At 44.5% G+C, this 26,022-nt stretch overlaps 1 protein-coding gene across 1 annotated transcript in view; it reads right to left on the minus strand.

The window, feature by feature from the left end:
- SLC25A18 (solute carrier family 25 member 18) overlaps window positions 1-26,022 on the minus strand; it is a 50,492-nt gene that overhangs the window by 16,006 nt on the left and 8,464 nt on the right. Inside the window, exons 3-6 of the mRNA XM_082255752.1 lie at window positions 15,966-16,033; window positions 13,045-13,167; window positions 7,311-7,366; window positions 5,267-5,357 (exon numbers count right to left, since the gene is read on the minus strand). Coding sequence (XP_082111878.1) covers window positions 5,267-5,357; window positions 7,311-7,366; window positions 13,045-13,167; window positions 15,966-15,982 — 287 coding nt within the window. The 5' untranslated portion in view covers window positions 15,983-16,033. The remainder of the gene's footprint in view (window positions 1-5,266; window positions 5,358-7,310; window positions 7,367-13,044; window positions 13,168-15,965; window positions 16,034-26,022) is intronic.

Consider the following 26,022-nt stretch of genomic DNA (forward strand, 5'->3'; position numbering starts at 1 on the left):
CTGTTTATATAGAACATTAATTTATGGCTTGTACTATACCTGGGAAGAAATGGTAATCTTGCTTTAGTTTTGCTTTCACTTTGTTTTAGTTTCACTTTGTTTCAGTTTCACTTTCATTATTGAGCTAAACATCACATTGCATTGATTATTTGAAGTTAGCATTTTTATGTAGAAGTTATCTTTTTGTGTCATTTCTTGTTTGATCATATATTGTGTTTGCACGTCTTGAGAATAAATATTTTTATATATATTCCACACTGTAGACTGTACTCACTAAGATTGGTATATGCTTTTAAAAAGAAATTAATCAATTAAAAAGAATTCACGACATTGATTTATGGCAATAGGTGAAGACTCTCCTTTTTCACAGATCTTTGCTTATTAACCATAAATAAATACACTGCTATATTCAGAGCAGTATAAATATTCTGACATAAGTACGAGCGCGAGATATTTATTATTAAATATTCTTACAAGGCCACCGCCGATCAGAGGGATTCCATACAGAATTTTTGAACCCGCACAAAGCGGTTCAGAAACTTTAGGTCCAGAATCGGACACACCTTGCCCTCCTTTTCACCGTGAACAGATTTGAGTAAAAACCCCTGAAAACCTGTCCCGATGAGACACCGGGACGATCCCCCCCTGGGCGAGGAGATCCTGAACCGCCAGTTGGAGATCTTGGAAACGATCTGGGGTCAATGAAGATTTGAGGGAAAGAATCTGTCTGCTGGGCGCGATCGAAATTCGATCTTGTACCCCGACCGAATGAGTTCCTGAACCCATCTGTCCTGAATGGCGGACAGGGCTGCCGTGCCAGAGTGGGCGGCTATAGACTTGCCTGCCCAAGGCTTCTTCTGGCCACCAGAGGCCTTGAAGGATACACCCTTGTCATGTGCCTTAAACGCATGAAAGGAACCCTGGTTAGGTTTAAAGGAAGGGCCCCGCTTACCGCTGAAAAAATCTTACCTTTGGACACATGGGGCAGCAGAGTGCTTTTACCCCCAGTGACCCCCTTCACCAACTAGTCCAGGGCGTCCCCAAAAAGGCGATTCCCTGCATAAGGGATGTCGGCCGACCAGCTCTACAGCCACACAAGGCGACGGATTATCACTGAGACAGCATATAAGCGTAAGACTAAACGGGCCTCATCCAAGGCCGCATCACACAGGCATAAAACCACCTGAACAATTTGGTCCACCATCTCCAAAGTAGCAGGAGGGGCGGAATCAGCCACAAGGCAGGGTGCATCTGAGCACCTTAGTCCACTCCACCACAGCTTGAGAGACCATTACTGATGTGAACACGGGCTTCAGCAAGGAACCTGCCACCACATAGGAGTGGCGGGCAAGAGATTCCACCCGCCTATCCCCTGGGTCTCTAAGCACCGGATAAGCCTCCATTGGCATCAGAGTGGCCTTGTGTAATCTGGATACCGTGTGGTCCACCTTAGGGGCCACAGTCCAGTGCGAATCCGTTGGAGACGCAAAGGGACAACAGAACTGAAAACCGCTTAGGTACCACAAAGGTGCGCTGTAAATTGCGCCACTGTTCGCTCACCGTTTCGTGAAACTCAGCAGGACAGGGAAATACCTAAGCCGCTTTCTGGGTGCGGGTCCCAAAGGAGGACCGCTTACCCGGCGGGTGGGGCTCATCCCCCAAAATGCAGTGTATCCTTAACAGAACTATAAGCGCAGACATTGCCGCGCGTTCTCTGGCCGACCCAGAGGGGGAGTCGTCCCCCTCCTCCTCCCCTCCGACCGAGAGGACTGAGACCCTTCAGGGGGTACACTGTCCATGGCAACCATATCTAGCTCAGAATAAGAAGACTGAGACAGTCTGGGTCTTTTTCTAGAAGCCCGCTCAGACATCAACATAGCCACTTAAGACGCTAAAGTCGCAAGTGCAGAAGGAAGGGAGCTTAGCGCAGAAGATTCAGGTGTACCTGAACCCTCCACCAGCGCTGGGGGGAACATGCTGCCCTGGGACTCCAAAAACCTACTTAAAAAAGTTTTTGGCGCTGGCCCTTAAAATCAGCGTCAGCAGCGGACCCCGCCGCAAAGCGGACCAGCATGTGCCGCTAAATATAGAGTAACATAGCTGCCAGCAAGGCATGACCCAGAAAAACAGCATAGAAAAAAATCAGCTCGATCTGACTGAAGAAAGGAAGTGATGTCACGCCGCTAGAGGCCCAAATAGGAACTGAACTAAGGAAAAATGGTTGCCCATGTAAAATGGCCGCCGAGCACATGAAAGATTACACTGCCACATTAAAGATGGCGCCTGAAAGGGCGCAAATACACTAGGGAAAATGGCTGCTGAATGCCCACACATGAAGCCAGAACAGCCTGCCCACACCCAAAATGGCGGCCCCGCTATTTTTACACCGCAGCGACCCCCACAACCATGCCTGTACCCCCAAAGTGACAAAAAACACTCCCAAGGGACTCAGGGACCCCCACAAACGCCCCACAGCGCGGTATGACCGCAAATAGCACCCCAGCAGGGACCGTGAGGGAGACACAGGGACCACACAGACAGACATGATGGGATCATACAGACTCTAAACAGACTGCCATCCCCATGAGAGAAGGCCCCACACACACACCCCCGGACATACAATGTATAGATAGAGGGGGTAGCATGTTACTCACCAATCCATGCGAATTCGTAGGTGCCACTATGCGAGGGGAAGCCTCCCACTCCTGGCGGTGGGGGTGTCGTCAACCAAACAGGATTCTAGCAACACGCGGCGTACCGCAGTTGAGGCATCCTAGCGAAGTGGCTACTTCGTGGGCTTGGTCCCTGAGGACAGGGACAGGTCGTTTGCGAGGCCTGGGCATACGCATAGCCTGCTAAACGCTCGATGGCAGGCTGGGATTCCGTAAGGCTTTAGTACAACCAGTCTGATTCCCAGCTCTGCAAATGCTGTAGTCTTCCGAAGTCTGACTAACTAAGCGCGGGAACAAATAAAAAGCTATTAGTGCAAAGAAAAACACACTTAGCAGAAAATAAAATGTAATAAAACAGAGAAAAGGCTGAGACTGTAGCCCCAGCACAGGGAAGCCTGCCTACTCCTAAGCTAGGCAAAAGACAAACTGAATTGGAAATGAGGCTAGCCGGGGTATTGGACCAGAGGGACAGCCCCCTGTAGGTGTGTCTATGCAAAGTTTTGTGTTTTTAACAAAATCTTCTGCCTAGATTACTCCTGTGGATAAGAGGTCAATACCCATAAGTGAAGACTGTATCAGTGGGCGGCGACTGTCAGAGGACGTAAGAGAAAATGATTTTACGGCGAGACGGGAGACCCGGGTGAGCCGTGGAAGGCGGCGGGAGGGGGGCGTCCCCTCCCGCTCCTTGTAATGACAGCCGAGCAGCTTCTCAGCCGCATCGGTTGTCATTACAAGTCAGCCGACCGTGGGCTATGGACACTGGTACCAGGGTGATGCCTCTAGCTGCAGGCATCACCCCAGGACATGCACTTTTCCTAAATATTGGCAATATCGGTAACCTCAGGGGCCAATTCCGATATATCGGGGAAAGTGCATCTCAGCCCCCGATATATCGGTGTTGCCGATAATTGGTCGATCTCTAATATAAATATATATTTTCAACAAATGAAAAATTATAAAACATAAGAAGACTGAAACATACAGAAAAGTGACATAATGAAGCAGAGCAGATAAGCTCCAGCATTGCCAACATTACAGGAATTTAGAGACAATCCAAATAAAATACGGGCTGTAAAAAAAGACCAAAATATCTGTGAATAACTATTGTTTTTTTTTCTGCAATTCAAAATCATAGTTACAAAGTTTATAATATTTCTAGACTTGATGTAGAACTGAAAATGTTTTTGGGGGCAGCTTTCCAAACAGTGGGCAGCCATAATAGGATTCCCGGTCTTGCACAGGATGAAGCCAACCTGCCTGAGCATTGTCACCACACATGCATATTAAAATATTATTAGGAAAGTGTTACCTACGAAGGGCCAGTGACCAAAATAAGCTCATAATATCACTGCTGGCAGGTATCATATTATGTTAATGGATCCCTAAAATGTCTGAGCCATCCCTCGTTTTTTGGACAGTTGTCCAAAAAAATTTAATTTTGAATTGGAACACGTAGAAGAGAGCAGAATGGAGCAGATGGGATCAGGACAGAACAGGGTAGAAAATAGAAGGACAAAGCAAGGCAGAAGAGGGAAAAGCAGAGCAATTGGGGAGCAGGACAAAACAGAGAGGAGCAGGAAAGGGAAGGACAGAGCAGAGGGGAGCAAGGAACAGTAGGGAAGGACAAAGCAGAGGGGAGCAGGGAAGAGCAGGAAAGGGAAGGAAAGAGCAGAGAGGAGCGGGGAAGAGCAGGAGAGGGAAGGACAGAGCAGTGGACACGAGAAAGAGCAGGGCAGAGCAGAGGACAGAAGAGCAAGACAAGTCAAAGTGCAGAAGGACAGAAGTAGAGGGGATGAAAAAAAAGGCAGTACAGAGGAGGGGAAAACAGAGCATAGGAGATGAAAGCAGAGGGGGCAGGACTGAACACAGCAGAGGAAAGGAGAGGAGAGCAGAATAGAGCCCAACAGAGCATAGGAGAGCAGGGCAGAACAGAGCAAATAAGAGAAGACAGAGCTGAGCAAAGCGGAGTAGGAGAGAACAGAGTAGAGAATAGCAGGACAGGGCCAAGCAGAAGGGAGCAGGGCAGAGCAGCAGACGTGAGCAGGACCGTTTAGACAAAAGAGGACAATAACCGTTTAAAGGGGAGCAGAACAGAACATAAGAGAGAAGTGCGGAGTAAAGCAGAAAATATTGGGACAGAAAAGAGAAGAGCAGGGCAGAGCATGACAGAGGAGAGCAGGACACAATGGAAGAGGGCAGGGAAATCCAGAGGTGAGGGAAGTAGGACTGAGCAAAGGAAAGTAGAACAGGATAAAGCAGAGGAGAGGGAATTGGAGCAGTTCAGCAGAGAGGAGAGCAGAACAAAGCAAAGAAGAGGACAGTAAGCAGGACAGTTTAGAGAGAAGCCAGAAAGAGCAGAGGGGAGCATGAGACAACAGATCAGAGCAGAGGAAAAGAGAGCAGCACAACAGTGTGGAGGACAGCAGGACTATGCAGAAGAAAGCAGAGCGGAGAGGAGCAGAACAGAGAAGAGGAGAGCAAGACAGAGCTAAGCAAATAGAGGAAGACAGAAAAGAGCTTAACAGAGCAGTACAGTGCAGAAGTGAGGAGAGAAGGACAGAGCAGAGAAGATTAGAATGTATAATAAACCTTACCCCTCTTGAGAAAGAATGTTTCGAAAGAAGTCATTAGCTGCCAGTTTAATTGCTTTTTCTGGTGTCACAAGCGTTAGATTTACAGCTGCACCTGTCAGTGATAGGCAAAAGGTGACAATTAGCACAAATGGCTGTACACCATATTTTTGAACATTGTACACAAAATGTAATAAGGACAAAACAAGAAAACATAACATACACCTAAAGCATAGTCGTGTGTATATATGTGGATATAGTCCTGTATAGAATAGATATATGGATATAGTTTTAAATAGATATAGGAAAATAGTTACATATAGTTATATGGATAAAAAGTTGTATGTAGATATATTTGGATATACTGTAGTTGTATATAGATATATGGATGTAGTTGCATATATGTAGATATAGGAATATAGTTGTATATAGATATATATGGATATAGTTGAATATAGATATATGGATATACTGTAGATGTATGTAGATATATAGTTGTATATAGATACTGTGTATGGATATACTGTGGTTGTATATAGATACAGTATAGGGATATAGTCATATATAGATAAATATGGATATAGTTGTAAATAAATACACTATATTACCAAAAGTGTTGGGATGCCTGCCTTTACACGCACATGAACTTTAATGGCATCCCAGTCTTAGTCCGTAGGGTTCAATATTGAGTTATCCCACCCTTTGCAGCTATAAAAGCTTCAACTCTTCTGGGAAGGCTGTCCACAAGGTTTAGGAGTGTGTCTATGGGAATGTTTGACGGAAGCGCATTTGTGAGGTCAGGCAACGAGAACTGATGTGAACAGGCAACTGATGTGAACGAGAAGGCCTGGCTCCCAGTCTCTGCTCTAATTCATCCCAAACATATTCTATTGGGTTGAGGTAAAGACTGTGTAGGCCAGTCAGGTTTCTCCACCCCAAACTCGCTCATCCATGTCTTTGTGGACCTTGCTTTGTGCACTGGTCCACATTATTTGGTGGAAGGGAAATTATGGTGTGGGGTTGTTTTTCAGGGGTGGATCTTGGCCCGCTAGTTCAACTGAAGAGAACTCAGCATACCAAGACATTTTGGACAATTTCATACTCCCAACTTTGTGGGAACAGTTTGGGGATGGCCCCTTCCTGTTCCAACATAACTACGCACCAGTGCACAAAGCAAGGTCCATAAAGACATGAATGAGTGAGTTTTGGTTGGAGGAACTTGACTGTGGCCTGCACAGAGTCCTGACCTTAACCCGATAGAACACCTTTGGGATAAATTAGAGCGGAGACTGCAAGCCAGGCCTTCTCAACATACATCAGTGCCTGACCTCATATATACACTTCTGAAAGAATGGTCAAACATTCCCATTCACACACTCCTATACTTTGTGGACAGCATTCCCAGAAGAGTTGAAGCTGTTATAGCTGCAAAGGGTGGGCCAACTCAATACTGAACCAGTGGTATCAGCAAGAAGCATCGATAGTTTAAAAAAACTATTAGATGGTCACCTTAAAGACCACAACATACAGGGGTATACAATGTTACGATTCATGTGTGTGTAAAGGCAGGCGTACCAATACTTTTGGTAATTTAGTGTATATTTGGATATAGTTGGGTGTGGATTTGGTTATTGTATATAGTATTTAAACAGAAGATATCTTTTTTTTCTGATATTCTGAAGAATTTTGCAGATTTTTACTTCTGTGCAGCCTTCTAGCTGTTGAAGTATAAGTCCCAGTATGTCCCACCTGCCTGCCACTGACAGCTTAGATAAGCTGGGACTTGTAGTTCTTTGGCAGCCACTGCAGTTCACTTTTGCCCTGGCTGGGGAAAGTGGATGGTCCCTTTGTCATACTTACATGAGTTTTTGTGAGTAGAAAATATGGAGCACAAATTGTGTATCAGTGAATATAACAGAAGGCACACGAGATGGGATCACAAGACTGCTGACTGTTGCATCACAGCCCTTGATGTTTGCCCTACAAGGCCTTGTGGAATTCCTCTGGGCCTTTGTTTTGGTAAAATAACATTGCAAAATAAAACTTTGATCTGATTCCCACCCAATACCTCTGTACATTCCAAAAAATCCTTCTGAGCGAACCGTCTTTATGAGGCAGTCAAACCTGTGAAAGGAGAGAGAGACAGAGGGGTAAAGAGAGGGAGAGTGGGGAAGGTGAGGGAGCGAGACAGAGGGAAGAGGGAAAAAGCAAGGAAGAGCAGGTGTAAAAAAAAGAGAATTGGAAAAAAAGAGGAGAGAGAGAAAGGGGGTGCAAGAGAGAATTGGAAGGGGATGTAGTGAGAGGGGGATGAGGAAGAGAGGAAGGAGAGAGAGAAAAGAGGAGAGAGTGGAGGAGAAGGGAGGGAGAGGAGAGTGGAAGTGGAATGCGGGAGTGTAGAAGGTATAAGCAGGGGGATGCAGGAGAAAAAGTAAGAGACAAACAGAGAGGGAAAATAGCGCAGAGGAGTAGATAAAGAAGAACGAGAGAAAAAAAGACGGTAGAAGGAAGAGCAAAGGGAAAAAAAGTAAGAGGGAGAAGAAAAAATTAGACGGAGAGTGGTTATGGGAGACAAGAACATAGATTTAATGAGTTGTGGGGAGGGGGGGGGGGCATGAGAGAGGGAGAGGATAGAGAATTAGGATATAAGAGGGAGAGATAAGTAGGATATAGGAATATAGGAGGGAGAGGGAAGTAGGGGATAGGAGGGAGAGAGAAGTAGAGGATAGGAGGGAGAGAGAAGTAGAAGATAGCAGGGAGAGAGAAGTGGGGGATAGGAGGGAGAGAGAAGTAGCATATAAGAAGAAGAGATAAATGGGGGATAGGAGGGAGAGAGAAGTGGGATATAGGAGGGAGAGAAAAGTAGGGGACAGGAAAAAGAGAGAAGTAGGGGATAGGAGGGAGAAAGAAGTGAGGGGATAGGAGGAAAAGAGAAGTAGGATATAGGAGGAAAGGAGAAGTAGGGGATAGGAAAAACAGAGAGTGGGTAGATAGGAGGGAAAGAGAAGTAGGGCATAGGAGGGTGAGAGAAGTAAAGGAGAGGAGGGAGAGAGAAGTGGGGGATAGGAGGGAGAGAGAAGTGAGGGGACCGGAGGATGAGAGAAGTAGGAGATAGGTGGGGGAGAGAAGTTGAGGATAGAAAAATGAGAAAAGTAGAATACAGGAAGAAGAGATAAATGGGGGATAGGAGGGATAGAATAGTATGGGATAGGAAAAAGAGAGAAGCAGGGGATAGGAGGGAGAGAGAAGGAGGATATAAGAGGAAGAGAGAAAAAGGGAGATAGGAGGGAGACAGAAGTAGGATATAGGAGGGAGAGAGAAGTGAGTGGAAAGGAGGTAGAGAGAAGTAGGATATAGGAGGGACAGAGAAGTAGGAGATAGGTGGGAGAGAGAAGTGGGGGACAGGAGGGAGAGAGAAGCGGGGGATAGAAGAGAGAGATAAGTGTGGGGAATAGGAGGGAGAGAGAAGCAGGGGGATAGGAGAGAGAGATAAGTGGGGGGATAGGAGAGAGAGATAAGCGGGGGATAGGAGGGAGAGAGAAGTGGGGGATAGGAGAAAGAGATAAGTGGGAGATAGGAGAGAGAGGTAGGGGATAGGAGGAAACGAAAAGTGGGGGATAGGATGGAGATAGACGTAGCATAATAGAAGAAGAGATAAATGGAGGATAGGAGGGAGAGATAAGTAGGGGATAGGAAAAAGAGAGAAGCAAGGGATAGGAGGGAGAGAGAAGTGAGGGGATAGGAGAGAGAGATAAGTGGGGGGATAAGAGAGAGAGATAAGCGGGGGATAGGAGGGAGAGAGAAGTGGGGGATAGGAGAAAGAGATAAGTGGGAGATAGGAGAGAGAGGTAGGGGATAGGAGGAAACGAAAAGTGGGGGATAGGATGGAGATAGACGTAGCATAATAGAAGAAGAGATAAATGGAGGATAGGAGGGAGAGATAAGTAGGGGATAGGAAAAAGAGAGAAGCAAGGGATAGGAGGGAGAGAGAAGTGAGGGGATAGGAGGAACAAAGAAGTAGGATATAGGAGGGAGGGAGAAGTAGGGGACAGGAAAAACAGAGAAGTGGGTGGATCGGAAGGGGAGAGAAATAGGGGATAGGAGGGAGAGAGAAGTAGGGGATAGGAGGGAGAGAAAAGCGAGGGGATAGGAGGATGAGAGAAGTAGAGGGTAGAAAAAAAGAGAAGCAGGGGATAGGAGGAAAGAGAAGTTGGGGATGGGGGGGGGAGAGAGAGAAGTAGGGAATACGAGGGAGAGAGAAGTGTGGGGTGGGGGGCAGTAGGAAGAGGAAGAGAGATGCAGGGGATAGGAGAAAGAGAAAAGTGGGGGATAGGAAGAAGAGAAAAGTGGCACATAGGAAGAGGAGATAAATGGGGGATATGAGGGAGAGAGAAGTAGGATATTGGAGGGAGAGAAAAGTATGGAATAGGAAAAAGAGAGAAGCAGGGGATAGGGGGAAGAGAAAAGTAAGGGATAGGAGGGAGAGAGAGAAGTAAGGGATAGGAGGGAGAGAGAGAAGTAAGGGATAGGAGGGAGAGAGAGAAGTAAGGGATAGGAGGGAGAGAGAAGTAAGGGATAGGAGGGAGAGAGAGAAGTAAGGGATAGGAGGGAGAGAGAAGTAAGGGATAGGAGGGAGAGAGAAGTGAGTGGAAATGAGGGACAGAGAAGTGAGGGGATAGGAGGAAGAGAGAAGCAGGGGATAGGAGGGGGAGAGAAGTAGGATATAGGAGGGAGAGGGGGGACAGAGGTAGATAGAAGAGGGGATAAGAAATGAAAGAGAAGTGGGGTTAAGAAGAACAGAGAAGCAGGAGCAATAGAAAGGAGAGAGAGATTTTAAGCAATTACTTTGACTTAATTGAAACATGGTTTCATAACTAGATATGTTTATAAATGGGCTAGATGCTATTTTTTTTACATTTGCCCAGTGTTCTTCAACTTTTTCAACTGTACACAAATGCTATCATCCTATAAAACACTAGTTTGATGACTGTACATTTTGTTGAGAGTTTTGCACTGACGGGGTGCGGTCACCACAAATAGTTCTCCTTTAATAACAAACAGATTCCACTCCATGCTGGAAGTGGTGTGAATCATCGCAGGAAGGAGGAGGAAATGCCAACTACAAAACTCCACTAAAGGATATTTACCACGCCGGCGGCTGCTGGGAAGTGGCTGGGAGTTTGAAAGCAGCAGAGAGCATAATCTGTAAAAAGTGTGGTAACCCCTAGCAACCAAGGAACAGTTGTGCTGTACTTTGAAATGGGTGAAATCTACATGTTGGTTACTCATCGTGGATTATCGTATCGTGCTGTACAGTAAAGATTACTTTTACAGCTGGAAGTTAAAGTGAAACTAAAGTGAAAAAAATAAAAAAGTATAAGCAGAAACATAGAAGCACGATGGTAGAAAAAAGTGCTCCATCAAGTCTGCCCCATTTTTTTAAATTTATATTTTTATATATATTTTGGGGTTGTTTTTTTTTATTTTTTTTATTTTTTGTGTCTGAGTATAGATCTGTTTGTCCCAAGCATATTTGAATCCACTTACTGTTGACTGATTCGCTACCTCTGCTGGAAGTCTATTCCAAGCATCATCTACTCTTTTAGTAAAATAATACTTTCCAAGGTTAGTTTTGAATTTCCCTCCTGCTAGTTTAAGGTCCTGTCCCCATGTTCTTGAAAACACTGCCCTCCTGAACCCATCATTAATTTCCGTGATGTATTTAAAGGTTTCAGTCATGTTTCCCCTTTCCCTTCTATCTTGCAGACTGTACATATTTTATTTGCAATACTCCTGCAAAGAGCCAGATCACTGCTTTAATGTATTGTGGGAGCTATGTACAGCACCCAGTTGGCCCTCCTTCCAGCCACGATCTGCCTGCATTGCATAGAGAACACAGAGATCCAGTGATGGCATTACTGAATATAAAGTAAGGTATGGAATGAAAAGTAATTTTTTTTTTTTATGTAATTGACACTTTGATGAGGAGGGCAAAGATGAACCAAGGAAGGCAAAATGAATGCAGATACAGAAATCACCTTTAACTTATTTAATTTGGGTTTGATTTTACACCCATTTTTGACCCACTTTCAAGGCTCCCCACAGAGCTGCAGTGAATGAATGCATGTCAGCATCTGAAGTGTTTTGTAGAACAACACATTGAGTATGAAGAGCTGCTGCATTAGAACTGCTTTGACCAGTGCTAAAAAAGCAGGGCAAACATGTCCCCTCCTATGAATGAGACCCTCCCACTTCCACAGCTATGAATATACAAAGTGCCCCTTGTTTGCATACAAGGGAAGCACAAGATTTTACTTGCCTGGAATTGTCAGGATTACTCATACTGACAATAATCGGAATGCACAGGTAACAAAAAGGAATAGAATGTGGAAAGATTCATACAATCAGCTGATGAGATTGATGGCCCTAGATGACCTCCTGCCCTCCCGTACCCTCATGCTGCTCCCAATTTTCTGTGCTAGACATAATCCTGCAATTGTTACACGTCTAGCTGACATATATCAGTGTACACAGATATGTGTGCAATATTGCAATATTATCATCAAAGTACCTCCTACTCATGCAGTCACCTAAATTCCTGCTGCTCTTAACAGTGAAAATGAAAAAATTTGTGCCCAGTGCTTATATACTGTATATATACAATCTCTATGTCAAATATTACAATTGTGTCATCATATCAAAAAATGACTAATCAATGTCAAAAAAGTGCTCAAAAATAGTGAATAAACAATAAATACTGAATTCTACATGAATGTCCACAAGTAACTGCCCATCTTCCATTCTTGTTCTGTAAGAAACATATTTTACAATTTGTTCCAACTACCATCAACCCTTGCGGGCCTGCTGCCACATTAATAGATGGACCTTTTAAACTTTAAAAGGTCCTAAGAACACATGTTCCCTTTACAACTGGGGAAAAAAAAGCTATAACCACAGGTATAAATCAGAATCACTCCATGCATGGACTTGTCTGGCTATGCCCCCGTTCACAGCAATGGCACTGTCCCAATCGGTGCGGCGCTGTACCGATTTCCAAAAGTAGTTCCTGCACTACTTTTGGCGACTTCGGGGGCAACTTCAATAGACATCTGTGCATGAACCCGCACTTTTTGACATTGAGTATCGATTTCTTTGTTTAGTACAATTATAATATTTGACATAAAGATTGTGTATATATACAGTATATAAGTGTGGCAAATTTTTTTCATTTTCAGTATGGCAATGTCCATTGTATTGGGACTGACATCCACAGCACAATGACCTCTCCTTCTCATCTGCTGATCCCTATCTCAGAAATGAATGGCAATAGCTCTTTAGATGAGCAGGGAGTGATACAAGCAATGTTTTGGGAAATCAAACATTCTTCCCCCTGCTCATGTGACAGAGAAACATAAAGCTTCCATTTCTATATCGGGTTGAAATTACATGCAGTGCTAAACCTGAGCTGACCTGAGTAAGCACATAGGCTATCATTGCTGACCTACTTGTGAAAATGTAAATTGCTTGGCTGTAATGTTGAGCCTACGGTTTCACTGCGATCATAATCTCTGACCTGAGACAAGCAGGCAGTCAGTGATCTCCACACATCTTCTGGGTCTTGGACATAAAGTACTGAAGCCATTGGGTTACCATAACTGTCATGCAACTAGATTTGTTATTAAGAAGTTCAGTATAGCAGCTGCCATGCTTTTTTGACTACACTGGGAGCTGTACAAAGAGACTGGTGAGAAGTATGCACAATTTGCAGATTTTGCAGGTCCACTATGTCTCCACCATACACTTACATCCCACGATAAATGCTTTGTCCTTGCTGGTTCTGTAGTCGTGTCTTTGCCAGATCTATTGGGAAGACGCAGGTGACTCCCACCAGACCGGCGATGCCGCCATTTATCAGTTTGGCCGGTAAGCTGTAATACAGAATTATTTATATTAATAGATATCTGAAGGAGCAGACAGAATTAAAAACTTCCAGAAACCTGCAGGCCTAAAACACTGCAATTGGGTTTCTTCCACTAAAACAATCATCAGTTCTTTGAAGTGTGCTCAAATATCAGCTGCTAATCACTAGCAACCCCAGAATTCTGAAAAAGGAATGTGGAATGTATAGACTAAAGGCTATAAACTGGTACCTCATCTATAATTAACACTCGCCACACAGCACACCATCAGCGTTTTTTGGGCTCAAATTGGCGCATGTAAGTTGCCAAAGATGGACACAGTTTGTTTGATATATATGATGTTACATGTTATTTCCTTATAATTGATTATTTTGCTTTTCTCCTTTGGATAGGCTAATTTTCTTTGCAGTCAAGATATTGAGGTCCTGAGGAAACAATGTATGTAAAACGTGTCAACCTCTTGAGTTACTAGCAAAGAAATATTGATGAAGCCTAAAAATGTCCTGTATTATCCAAATAAGCACCTATTTCATGGTTTTATGAATATGTTATCTTGACTTTTTTAAACTTTTTGTAATAAAGACATTTTTTTTATGAAATCTTGTTTCACTGTCCTTCTCTGGTACCAGTAAAGTCTGCAAAGTTTTAATATTTGGTTTTCAAATGTGGTCCCTTATTAACTGCCACCTGGAACTATTCATGTGAACTCCAAACAAGTGCCACCTGCCACTAGTCAAGTGATTTCTGAATAACTGTAACCAGTAACTGGCCAAGAGATCTCCCATTACTGGCCACCTGAAAATTGACATGAGAACTCTCATCAACTACTACCTGAAACTGGCCATGTGATCACTCATCAACTACCACCTAGAACTTGCCTGTGATCTCTGACACCTGCAAATCCCCGATCATCTTTCACCTTGATCTCTATAACTGTACCCCATGTCTGCTTATGTGATCTCCTTTATAATAGGCTATCTGCCACTGGCTATGTAGTCACACATCAACCGACATCTGAAACATTTAATATGATCTCTCATTAGCCTCCACCAGGAACTAGTCCTGTGATCTTTCATCAACTGCTACCTGAAACTGGCCATGTGATCTCTTATCAACTGACACCTGCAAATAGCTTTGTGATCCACCACCATTTTTCACCTTGAACTGGTTGCGTGGTTTCTCACCAACTATGACTAGTCATGTAATCTCTGTGTAACTATACCCCATATCTGGACATGTGATTTCAACGGGGAACTAGCCCAGTGATCTTTCATCAACTGTTAGAGGGACAGACTGGGTGATTTGTCATAATCTGCAATGGGTCATGTGCTCTGTTATTATCTGACATCTGAATCTGGTCAAGCGATTCCTCCTTAGCTGCTACGTAGAAAAGGTCCTGCAATCTTTCGTTACCTGACACCTGTATTTTATGTTATGTGATTTTGTATCATCTGCCACACCTCCAATAAAAATTCAAATGTAAGGTTGCAGCAAGACCCAATTCACTTGGATGAGTTGCCTTCAGCAGTGGTACCACATAAGGCATCTTGGCCACAGAATGTGTAAAGCCCCAAATGGCTGCATGCTCTTGTTCAGTTGGGAGGTAAAACCGCAGTGAATGAGCCCTTTCTGTTTTTTTTTTTTAACCCGCAGTGGTGCAAAAACCTTCAAATGGAAAATCCATTAGGTGAACAAAAAACATGCATGTAAAACACACACTAAAAAGTGTACTTAAGGGTGTGCTTTAGTCCACCCCCCGAAGGGGAAGGACCTTTCCCTGATCCCCCGGGGTGCAAGGCTCCTAACAGGGACATAGGGTGCCAATGGTCTGTCTAGCCAGAAGGCCCGGCAGGCCCCTTTCTTCAAGGTCACCTGAAGAAGACCATTGAATACTGGGTCGAGGGGCTCTCTCGAAGAGAGACCCCCTCCCCCCAAGGGCAGGGGAGGAAGGAACCAGAAGGCCACACATCCTCCCCCTAGACATTGAGAACTCCCTTCATCTTAGTGACAAAAAAACACACACAAAAGTAAAAGTGACAAACAGTGGAGGGAAAATAAATTAAAATAAATAAGTGGCCGTGCATGTGCACTGGCCAGGCCCTGAGCTCTGGAAGACAAAAATTGCCCCGAACTGAGCCAAAAGGCCCAGCCCTAAAATGCGCAGTGCAGAAAAAAAGTTTTACTGACTGTGACCATGTGCCTGTTCTCACAGTTGGATCCCACATCCAAGTGTAACTAAGAGCACCCCAAGGGTGACCACTCCCAGGGGGCAGAGACACCACAGATTCTCTGCCTTCCCAGCCTATGGCCAGACAAGGTAGGGCCACTCAAATCAGGAGGAATGGAGTTCTTCCAGTTTTCCTGGGAAAATTACTCTCGTGCCCCGACAGCTTGCGGGTGCCCTGATTTCTGTTCCAGCTGGTACTTCCGAGCCACCATTACTCCAGAAAGGGTACATAGCCAGCCACTCCAGCTCATGTCAATCCAGAATGACATCACCCTTACTGGTCACTAATAAGAATAGATAATATACTTGATCTTAGCCAAAAGGCAGATGAGCCCTTACTGTTAATGTTCCCAATCCTAAACATAACTATAAATCATTTAGTGACAGGTACTGGTAATATAAAGAATCACTATGTGTGATGGGCTTCTAAGACAGCAGATGGCTGGTAATGGTGACCTTCAGTAAGGTGTGAGATTATATATATATTTTTATGTCAGCCATCTTTAAATATTAGTTCATTACTTCAAATGTATGGCACTGCCATATTCCATAGTGCAGTACATACAGTAGTGTGACTGACCTGATCTTCTCAGGCATGGTGCCGCTGTCTTACAGGATGGGTGTGGTTTGTTTCTCCTGGCTGTGTAGCTGAAGGAATAAAGCAAGACAAAAGAAAAAAATGTAAAATACAAATTTAAACAAAAGCATATCATATCGACAATATTCATCAGAGCATCACTGAAGATCAGCTCAGACAAAATTCCAAATACTGAAAAAAAAAAAAAAAAAGCCAAATATCATCTTTGTTTATGTGCATCATAAAATATGAATGGGTACCCAGAGACCTATCCCACTCCTATGGGCCCTGCATGACCGTACATATCAAGAGGAGTTACAATTTCTGGTAGCTGTATAGCAGGGTGACCAGAAGTCCCCAGATTGAGGACACTGTCCCCAGACCAAGTCTGTCCCCGGTTTTGTCCCCGGATTCAGGGTCGGTGTTCTGTCAGAAAACCATACCCCATCAGATTTCCCTACCTACGTAATTTCCGGTGCGGGTACGTCATGCACCAGCTGTAGCCGCATCACACGTCCTACTGCGCATGTGCGGAATAGGTAGGGAATTTGGATAACATCGTAAGGGGGTCAGGCAAAAGTCCTACTGCGCATGCGCACCAACGGATCGGGCAGCGGCATCTCTTATAATAAACATCCATCCGATCTCCATGGCACACCCTGCGCCAAGCCGACAATGGGACAATCCTATTCCTTACCCACACACGCATGCCCACAGTCTCATTGTCAGGTTGGCGCAGTGTGGGGCATGGAGATCGGATTGTCGGGTCAGCGCAGTGTGGGCCATGGCGATCTGATGGATGTTTATGATAAGAGATCCCGCTGACCGACCCGTTGGTGCGCATGCGCTGGCGCATGCACACTAGGACTTTTGCCTGACCCTTACGATGTTATCAAAATTCCCTACCTATTCTGCGCATGCCCAATAGGACGTGTGACACGGCTACAAGCTGCTGCATGACAAATTCACAGCTGATCTCAACCGGAAATGACGTAGGTAGGGAAATCTGATGGGGTATGGAAATCTGATAGAACACCGGATTAACGTAGATAGGGCATCCCATGCTGGCTGAGAAACAGCCTGGTGGCTCGGATGCCAACGCCCCCTGCTGGACGATATCACTGCCGCTCCTGCTGCTGTTCAGTGGAGAAGAGGCAGAGCCAACAATTGACAGATGGGGTCAGAGCTGATGCAGCTGCTTGGAGAGATGGAGAGCTTAGCTGTTGTGGGGGAAGGGCTAAAAGGTGGCTGCAGAGATAAATTGTGAGAGAAAAGTGCAGAAGTGAGCTATGGATGTGGGGGCAGAAGTGTCCTCTGTGCATAGCAAACCTCTGAACCCTGTACTCTATGCCTAACACCCTCCTCTATATTATGTATTCCTGTGCCCAGTGCTCTGTGTATTATGTAGTCCTGTGCCCAGTGCTGTGTATTATGCAGTCCTGTGCCCAGCGCTCTGTATTTTATGCAGTCCTGTGTCCATCACTCTGTATATTGTGCAGTCCTGTGCCCAGCACTCTGTATGTTATGCAGTCCTGTGTCCAGCGCTCTGTGTATTATGTAGTCCTGTGCCCAGTGCTCTGTGTATTATGTAGTCCTGTACCCAGCACTCTGTGTATTATGAAGTCCTGTGCCCAGTGCTCTGTGTATTATGTAGTCCTGTACCCAGCACTCTGTGTATTATGAAGTTCTGTGCCCAGTGCTCTGTGTATTATGTAGTCCTGTGCCCAGTGCTCTGTGTATTATGTAGTCCTGTGCCCAGAGCTCTGTGTATTATGTAGTCCTGTGCCCAGTGCTCTGTGTATTATGTAGTCCTGTGCCCAGTGCTCTGTGTATTATGTAGTCCTGTACCCATCACTCTGTATTATGTAGTCATTTGCCCAGTGCTCTGTGTATTATGTAGTTCTGTGCCCAGTGCTCTGTGTATTATGTAGTCCTGTGCCCAGAGCTCTATGTATTATGTAGTCCTGTACCCAGCACTCTTTATTATGTAGGCCTGTACCCAGTGCTCTGTGTATTATGTAGTCCTGTGCCCAGAGCTCTGTGTATTATGCAGCCCTGTACCCAGCACTCTGTTTATTATGCAGTCCTGTACCCAGCCCTCTGTGTATTATGCAGTCCTGTGCCCAGCGCTCTGTGTATTATGCAGTCCTGTAACCAACCCTCTGTGTATTATGCAGTTCTGTGCCCAGCGCTCTGTCAATTATGTAGTCCTGTGCCCAGCGCTCTGTGTATTATGTAGTCCTGGGCCATTTGCCAAAAAAAAAATATATCCCCGGATTTAATTTTAAAAATCTGGACACCTTACTGTATAGGGTAATGACAGTATTCAGTATATGATGTTTTTATTTGGCATGAAATTGATCTATAATGTTATCTACATTTACATGCAGGCCATGATGTTCAGCAGTAGTGGCAGGGATAGGATTGAGACTAATCATATAACACTGCCCGGGGGTTAAAACGATCAGCTTCTATTCATGTGGTTCAAACCTTTTTTCAAAAAGAAAAAGAAAACTGTTGCAGTAACTGTTTTAAAAGTATAATATATTGTTTACTTAAAGTGTAACTTTACTCTCTCAAACAACATTAATTATTTCTAATCTTTATGCTAGCCCTAATAAATAGATAGGAAAGTATATTCGATTTTTTATTTTAAACTTTTTTTTACATTTCTTCAGTTACTTCCTGATTTCCTGCTGTGTTAATGCTTACTGAAAGACTGCATATAGGCAGGTGGTAAGGGTGGTTAGGGTATCACCGTTATACCCCCCCGACCAATGCCACTTCTCTGTCATGTTAGCGGTACTGTGGAGTGATGACACAAATCTCTGATCTCACAATCAATTCCTCGTTCACTCTCAGTTTTACACAAAGCAGTCACATGCCTGCCACCTATTACTGGTGCTAAAAGGAACCTCCAGACGCCATCTCGGGGAAGCTTGTGATCAGTTATGGCGCTTTTCCACTGCGAGTACCGGCTCGGCTCCACTCGGCACTGCTTGGCCCAGTTCGGCTCGGTTTGCTTTTCCACTGCGTGGTACGAGTCGGCCCGTTTCAGCACTGTATAGGCCCTACTCGGCTCGATTTGCTTTTCCACTAAAGTAGTAAGTGGGTGGGATTACAATGATTCTCTGACCAATCAGTGGCTAGTAGTGACAAACAATCAAGGCTGCATGCGAAGGATTGTGAGATATGGTATAGGTACGGCCCGCTTGGAACCCCAACCGAGGTGGTACTGTTTAAGCGAGCTGTACCGAGCCGTACCATGTAGTGGAAAAGCGCCGCTGTACCAAACTGTACCGAACCGTTCAAACACGTACCATGCGGTACCATTTAGTGGAAAAGCGCCAAAGCGAGCCATAACGAGCCGTACCATGCAGTGGAAAAGCCCCATTAGACATAAAATCTGGGAGGTCATCTGAGATTTAGTGTGATATATATACACATACATATATATATATATATACAGTATATATAGAGAGAGAGAGAATAAAACTACCTCACAGAGGTGCTCATTGTGGCAAGTGTGATTAGGCAGGCACAGGAACCTGTTTTGTTAGGGACAGCTGGGTCTCGGAGCGGGTAGGAGCTCTGTAAACCATTAAGCGGAAGAGGCATACATTATCACATGGGCGAATGGGCACTCCCCTATGCTCCAGCAGTAGACTGCTCATCGGGGTCCTCACATCCGACTACTTGCAGCATGGAGGAGCCTGCAGGAGTGGAGGATTGGGTAAGTTAAAGTGATTGTAAAGTCTCGTTTTTTTTTTTTTTTTTTAAAAAAGCTAACATGTTATACTTACCTACTCTATGAAGTAGTTTTGCACAGGGCTGCCCCGATCCTCTTCTTCTCGGGTCCCTCTTTGCTTCTCCTAGCCCCTCCCTCCTGTCGAGCAAGCAGCTTGATATGGGCGCACCCGAGCCGCGAAGCAGCTTCTTGTGTTCATTCAGACACGGAGCTGCGGTTCGGCCCCAATCCCTCTCTCTCTGGATTGGCTAACTGACTTTGATTGACAGCCATGGGAGCCAATGGTGCCGCGGCTGTGTCTCAGCCAATCAGGAGGGAGAGTCCCAGATGGCTGAGGGATTTGTGAACATCGCTGGACAGAGAAGGGCTCAGGTAAGTATTAGAGGGGGGGGGGGGGCTGAGGGGGACTGGTACACATGAAGGCTTTTTATCCTAATGCAAATAATGCATTAAGATAAAAAACCTTCTGACTTTACACCCACTTTAAACTGCTTTTCCCAGTCCACTAAACATAAATGAGCTGTTAATCCTTGCTGTGCAGTGGCAGCCCAACAACAAGGTTGAATTTTTACATTTCCTGGAGTTCAACTTTAAGTGTGCTCAGAAAACTACAGGAGGGGGCGGATAAAAGACCAGTCACCCTGTACAAGGAGAGAGAGCAGCAGTGACCAGTCTTTATTAGATGAAGCTCCTGCACAGAGGCAAGGTTTTTACACTGGGTTATTGCACAGATCTGGAAGAAATACAAAGCACACCAAGATTCAAGGAAGAATACATGTGATTGTTGTACTTAGACAATATTTGCTTATCCTGAAGTTCAGCTTTAACACTTCTACTTTTTTGGCTATTCAAATACTTAAAATAAATGCATTTTTCACCTCTTTTGCCAACCTCTTTTATTTAGGAAAGGTTGGACAGAGGCATCTGCCTAGGGAGATCAATGGTCGTCTTTTACATGGCCAGTTCTGTACTGTCATGGGACCTCGGTGACCAAGAGCCTGGCAGGCATGTGATCACATCAAACACTCTTATCTACAGGGGAGGAGAGGACAGGAGTGGATCTCAGATATCTGAGTACCTCTTCCCCTGCACCTAGAGCCAACAATGTTTTATCTTGTGACATGAATTGCAGAGCTTGAACCTTTGTTCTGGTGACATGGTCACAGGACATCTGTACCCAACACAATCAATGACACAGTCAGGAATGACAGAAGTTAAATCTCGTTTACATACCTCCCAACTTTCTGAAATGGGAATGAGGGACACCTACTAGCAAAAGTATGTAGGCAAAGGACACCCCCCCACCACGCTCCCTTATAGAAGAATTGTACAAAAAAAATGGTTGGCTAAACCAACAGGTGCTTTTTTATCACTACTATTGCATTATATTGGCTTTCAGAATTTTTATTTTTTCTTGTAAAAATGTTTATTTTGCAAATGCAGCAATTTAGAAATTGAATGAAAAGTTTAGCGCTGGGAAACACTTTTTGATAGATAAGTAGTGCATTTTATATACAACTGTATAGATCAGACCAAAATGAGGGACAAATGAGGAGGAAAGAAGGACAGAGGGACTTTGTTCCAAATTAGGGACAGTCCCTCAAAATCAGGGACAGTTGGGAGGTATGCATTTATAAAAGATCTGAACGCTCTAGGTCACTGATGGCGAACCTTGGCACCCCAGATGTTTTGGAACTACATTTCCCATGATGCTCAACTATACTGCAAAGAGCATAAGCATCATGGGAATTGTAGTTCCAAAATATCTGGGGTGCCAAGGTTCGCCATCCTTGCTCTATGTGATCCCATTTACCAAAATCAAGCTGGCATTGTATTTCAAGCTCAAATGTAATCTACAAATGTTTTGTCTTTCCTAGCTTTAAATTGGTGTGTATCTGACCAGTAGTGGCCTTCAATGGGATTACTGGCCAGGAAGTTAGCTGTAGGTGTTTAGATGTTATCTTACATTGACAGAACTTTCACTTAGGCTGGGTTCACACTGGTGCGATGCCAGACATTACATGTGATTCGCACCGCATTGCTGTGCACATCACATGCGATGTCTGTGTTATGTAAATTCAGACACACAGTTTGTATGGCCAAAATCGCATCGCATTCTGGCCCAAATGGTGCAGGACCCTTTTTTTGGCTTGCACTGGAATCGGATTGCATGGGTGTTCAGACTCATGTGATCCGATCCCGTCCGATTCCACAGTTTGCACTGCGTTCTGCAAACCGATTTGTGCACACCGGGTGACCCTGTTGTTTGGTGGAGGTGTTGGAGTCTACTAAGTGCTGAATTTGCTTCTACCATCCATCTTCTACAAATATTCCATATTGGACACTATATATTGGATTTTCACTCACTGTGATCCATTGTGGACTGTTTTTTGGTTGCACAATTATATATTTATTTATTTATTTATTTGCACAATTATATATTTATTTATTTGCACTCATTTTTATGTGGATTGTTAGGGGATTGCAAAGTCACATAATTATCTAATCGCATTTGCACTTTTGGTATTTGCACTTTATTTCAATTTATTCACATATGCACTTTATATTTATCACAACTTTGTGGTTCACCTAAGTGTATTTTCGGTCAAGCGCAACTTTATATTTAGCAATATTGATTTATCTCATTACACGTTTTTGTGGCTCCTTAATAGGAAAAAAAATGTTTCTACACGTTACGGATTAACTATCAAATTATTTATAATCATTATAAACTTTCCACTGCGCTGGTTTCTGTTGGTGCTTAACAGCATCATTTTTTCAGTTATCCGATTTAGCCTGGATGGAGATCTTAGAATAGAACCTCTTTGAGGCCGACCTTCAAGAGCAGGATAATTGTGTGGTGTATATTTTTAATCATATTTTTTTATTGCTGTCTGTGCCCCCGCCGCAAAGGCAGTGCGTTTTAAATGCGGGGAAGGAAACGCACACGGAACACACCTTTCCCGCACCGTGTTCTGGTTTTATCTAATGACAATTACCATTTTTCGGGTGCATGCAAGAAAGTGCATCAAGAGACCAAATTCTCATTGCTCTTAGCAACCAATCAGAATTCCTTTTTCGTAATAGGGCTGCAACTATAAACGTTAGAAGCCCATTGGTTGCTACGGAACAGCAGCCATTTTGTGGGCTCAAATAATATTAGAAAGCCTTTAATAATGTATTGCTTTTATGAGGTCTGTTTAAAATTTATCTCATACACTCTTATGTTTAGAAGACAGAAACACTTCAATGTGCCCTGAGCTTGCCTTATATGACATAATTAGTTATATTTCTGGAAGAAACCTCCCCCATTGAAGAAAGGGGCCCCAGCAGGGCCTTACAGGGTTACCCCGATGGTGCCCCCTTACTGGCGCCACAGTATTGGTATACAATGCCTTTGGGCATGCTGCCCTCTGGCCTGGCTGCTCTACAACGAACCGAACAAAAACCCATAGCCATGGAAACCTTTTGCTGCGCTGCCCATTGCCATGGAGACCACCTAGCTGCAGTGTCAGTCCAAATCTAGGCCAGGCCACAAGCCTTTGTAACAATATGCCAGTAAAGGGGGCACCGAGGTGGCCTTATCTATCTCCCCTTAGCTTTCTCATATTATCTACGCTGTCCCCGCCCACTGCGCATTATCTGTTCCACAATCACCATGTAACACAGCAGGTTCCACGTGGATAATGGAATCTTGTTTATTGTATTTCAAAATGTTTTTAGAATGTTCTGTGGGGAATTGTGTTAATCAGTGCCAGAGAATTGCTTCAGGTCATCACATTGTCTGCCTCAGCCGCCCTGGCAGCCCGCCACTGACATCAATAAAACACGCCTGGGTGGTGATGGCTCATGAGGAATATACAATATATGTTATTTTATTTCTTCATGGGTTGGGCAATGCAAGTGAGCATACTATCAGAGGGCCCTGCTGGAGCTTGTAGTTCCTGGCAGCACTATATGTCACGTTGTGGTCATTTAATGCAACAAATGGTATAGATTGTTTTGGAACTAGAGTTGTAGCCTTACCTCTAAATCTTTTAGATGAAAATACACCGCCTTGCCTGTTCCCTTCTACAACAAGCATAGTTCACCTTTCCAACAACAAAAAAAACTGCCTGTGCAAGTAAGGGGCATCTGTAGAGAAAAACAAACTGTGCAGCTTTCACCAAAGTTAGGTAAAGCTCTTTCTATAGGTGTAGGCCATTTGTTGCTAGGATGTTGCCAAGAGACTCCCAGTTTATCTTGTTCACTTCCAGCATCACAGGCAGGGCTGTCTTACCGAATGGGCATGCAGGGCAGTTGCCTGGGAGCCCCACTTCCCCGGGGATCACCACCTGCCCAGCGACCCAGCCCTAGCCAAGCGTTAGTCCCGACTCCCATGTGCATCTTACCGCCAAACTTAGCAGGTGGCAAGCGCCTGACGGCCCTGAGGTGCTGTCAGGCCACCTGGGCCATGGAGGGGGAGCCCACAACTGCAGGAACGACTGTCCGGAAAAAGGCACACATAAGACAGTCGAGTGTGACTCACCGGACCCAGCCACCAAACTTAGAAGCTGTCATTAGCCTGGCACTGCAGTACAAATAAATATCGCCTTATCGATAATTTGCATTTTTATTCTCGTGGGTGATTGTATAGGCAGGACCGCAGTGCACTGCATTGCCCAGGGGCCTATAATGCTCTTAAAATGGCACTGATCACAGGAGCGAGTTCTTCCTCTGATTCAAACCCTCTCACATGCACTTTCTCTCCCCTGATCCAGTAGCTCTGAGCTAGCATTTGAGAGCTCTCTGTGATGGTGGAGGTGAACAGTAACATCTGGGAATCTCTTAGCAACATCCTAGCAACAAGGCAGGAAGGGATGATGCGACCTCTAGGAGTTTTCCAGTCAGGCCTCATGAGGTATATTTACTGGCTACACTCATGGCAAAGTCATTATTCAACTTTGGTCAAAGCTGGACATTTTGTTTTTCTCCACAGGCATCCCTTACCTGCAGAGGCAGTTTTTGTTAAAGGTGAACTGTTTTGTTCCATAGTAGCTTCAAAACGTGTCTATACTTTCCCAGTGTAGTCTTGCGTTTCCTCCACTGCCCTGGAATAGGACTGTTTTAGTGCTATTTTGCTCTCAGCAGGAGCATTTTGTGGGGAAATAACCAAATGTGGAGGATAGAGAGACACTGCTGAAAGCACATGAGGAAACTAACTAGAAAGGCAACGTGTTTTAGACAGGAGTAATTGGTTAATTAAACTTTAAAGCCGAACTCTAGGCAGATATAAAATACACTAATGCAGCTTTGTAACCATTAATGCTTTACTAAAAGTATTTTTAAGAAAGTATTTGAATTTGATCTGGTATCAGCCTTTTGCAGTCTCTGAACAGCAGAGCTCAGACTGGAGGAGGAAGAAGCAGCTCAAGGAGCCAAACAAGTGTGTTGCAGTGCCTAAATGTTATCAAAGGGCATGCTGATAGAAGAAGGGAGCAGAGTGACACAGAGATGAGCTCATCAGTCTGCTGCTTCTCCTGTTACTGTCCAATCACAGGCTGTGATCTGTGATATAGGAAGAAGAGGAAGCTAGGCAGCTGAGATTATTATTATTACTATACAGGAATTATATAGCGACAACAGTTTGCGAAGCGCTTTACAACGTTGGGACAGACAGTACACTTACAGTATCTCACAAAAGTGAGTACGCTCCTCAAATTTTTGTAAATATTTTATTACATCTTTTCATGTGAAAACACTGAAGAAATGACAATTTGCTACAATGTAAAGTAGTGAGTGTACAGCTTGTATAACAGTGTAAATTTGCTGTCCCCTCATAATAACTCAACATACAGCCATTAATGTCTAAACCGCTGGCAACAAAAGTTATTACACCGCTAAGTGATTATATCCAAATTGGACCTAAAGTGTCAATATTTTGTGTGGCCTCCATTATTTTCCAGCACTGCCTTAACCCTCTTGGGCATGGAGTTCACCAGAGCTTCACAGGTTGCCACTGGAGTTCTCTTCCACTCCTCCATGATGACATCATGTTGCTGGTGGAAGTTAGAGACCTTTTGCTCCTCCACCTTCCATTTGAGGATGCCCCACAGATGCTCAATAGGGCTTACGTCTGGAGACATAATTGGCCAGTCCATCACCTTTACCCTCAGCTTCTTTAGCAAGGCAGTGGTCATCTTGGAGGTGTGTTTGGGGTCATTATCATGTTGGAATACTGCCTTGCGGCCCAGTCTTCGAAGGGAGGAGATCATGCTCTGCTTCAGTATGTCACAGTACATGTTGGCATTCATGGTTCCCTCAATGAACTGT

The sequence above is a fragment of the Pelophylax lessonae genome, assembly GCF_965119305.1.
Source record: "Pelophylax lessonae genome assembly, chromosome: 4".
NCBI classification, from domain to species: domain Eukaryota; kingdom Metazoa; phylum Chordata; class Amphibia; order Anura; family Ranidae; genus Pelophylax; species Pelophylax lessonae.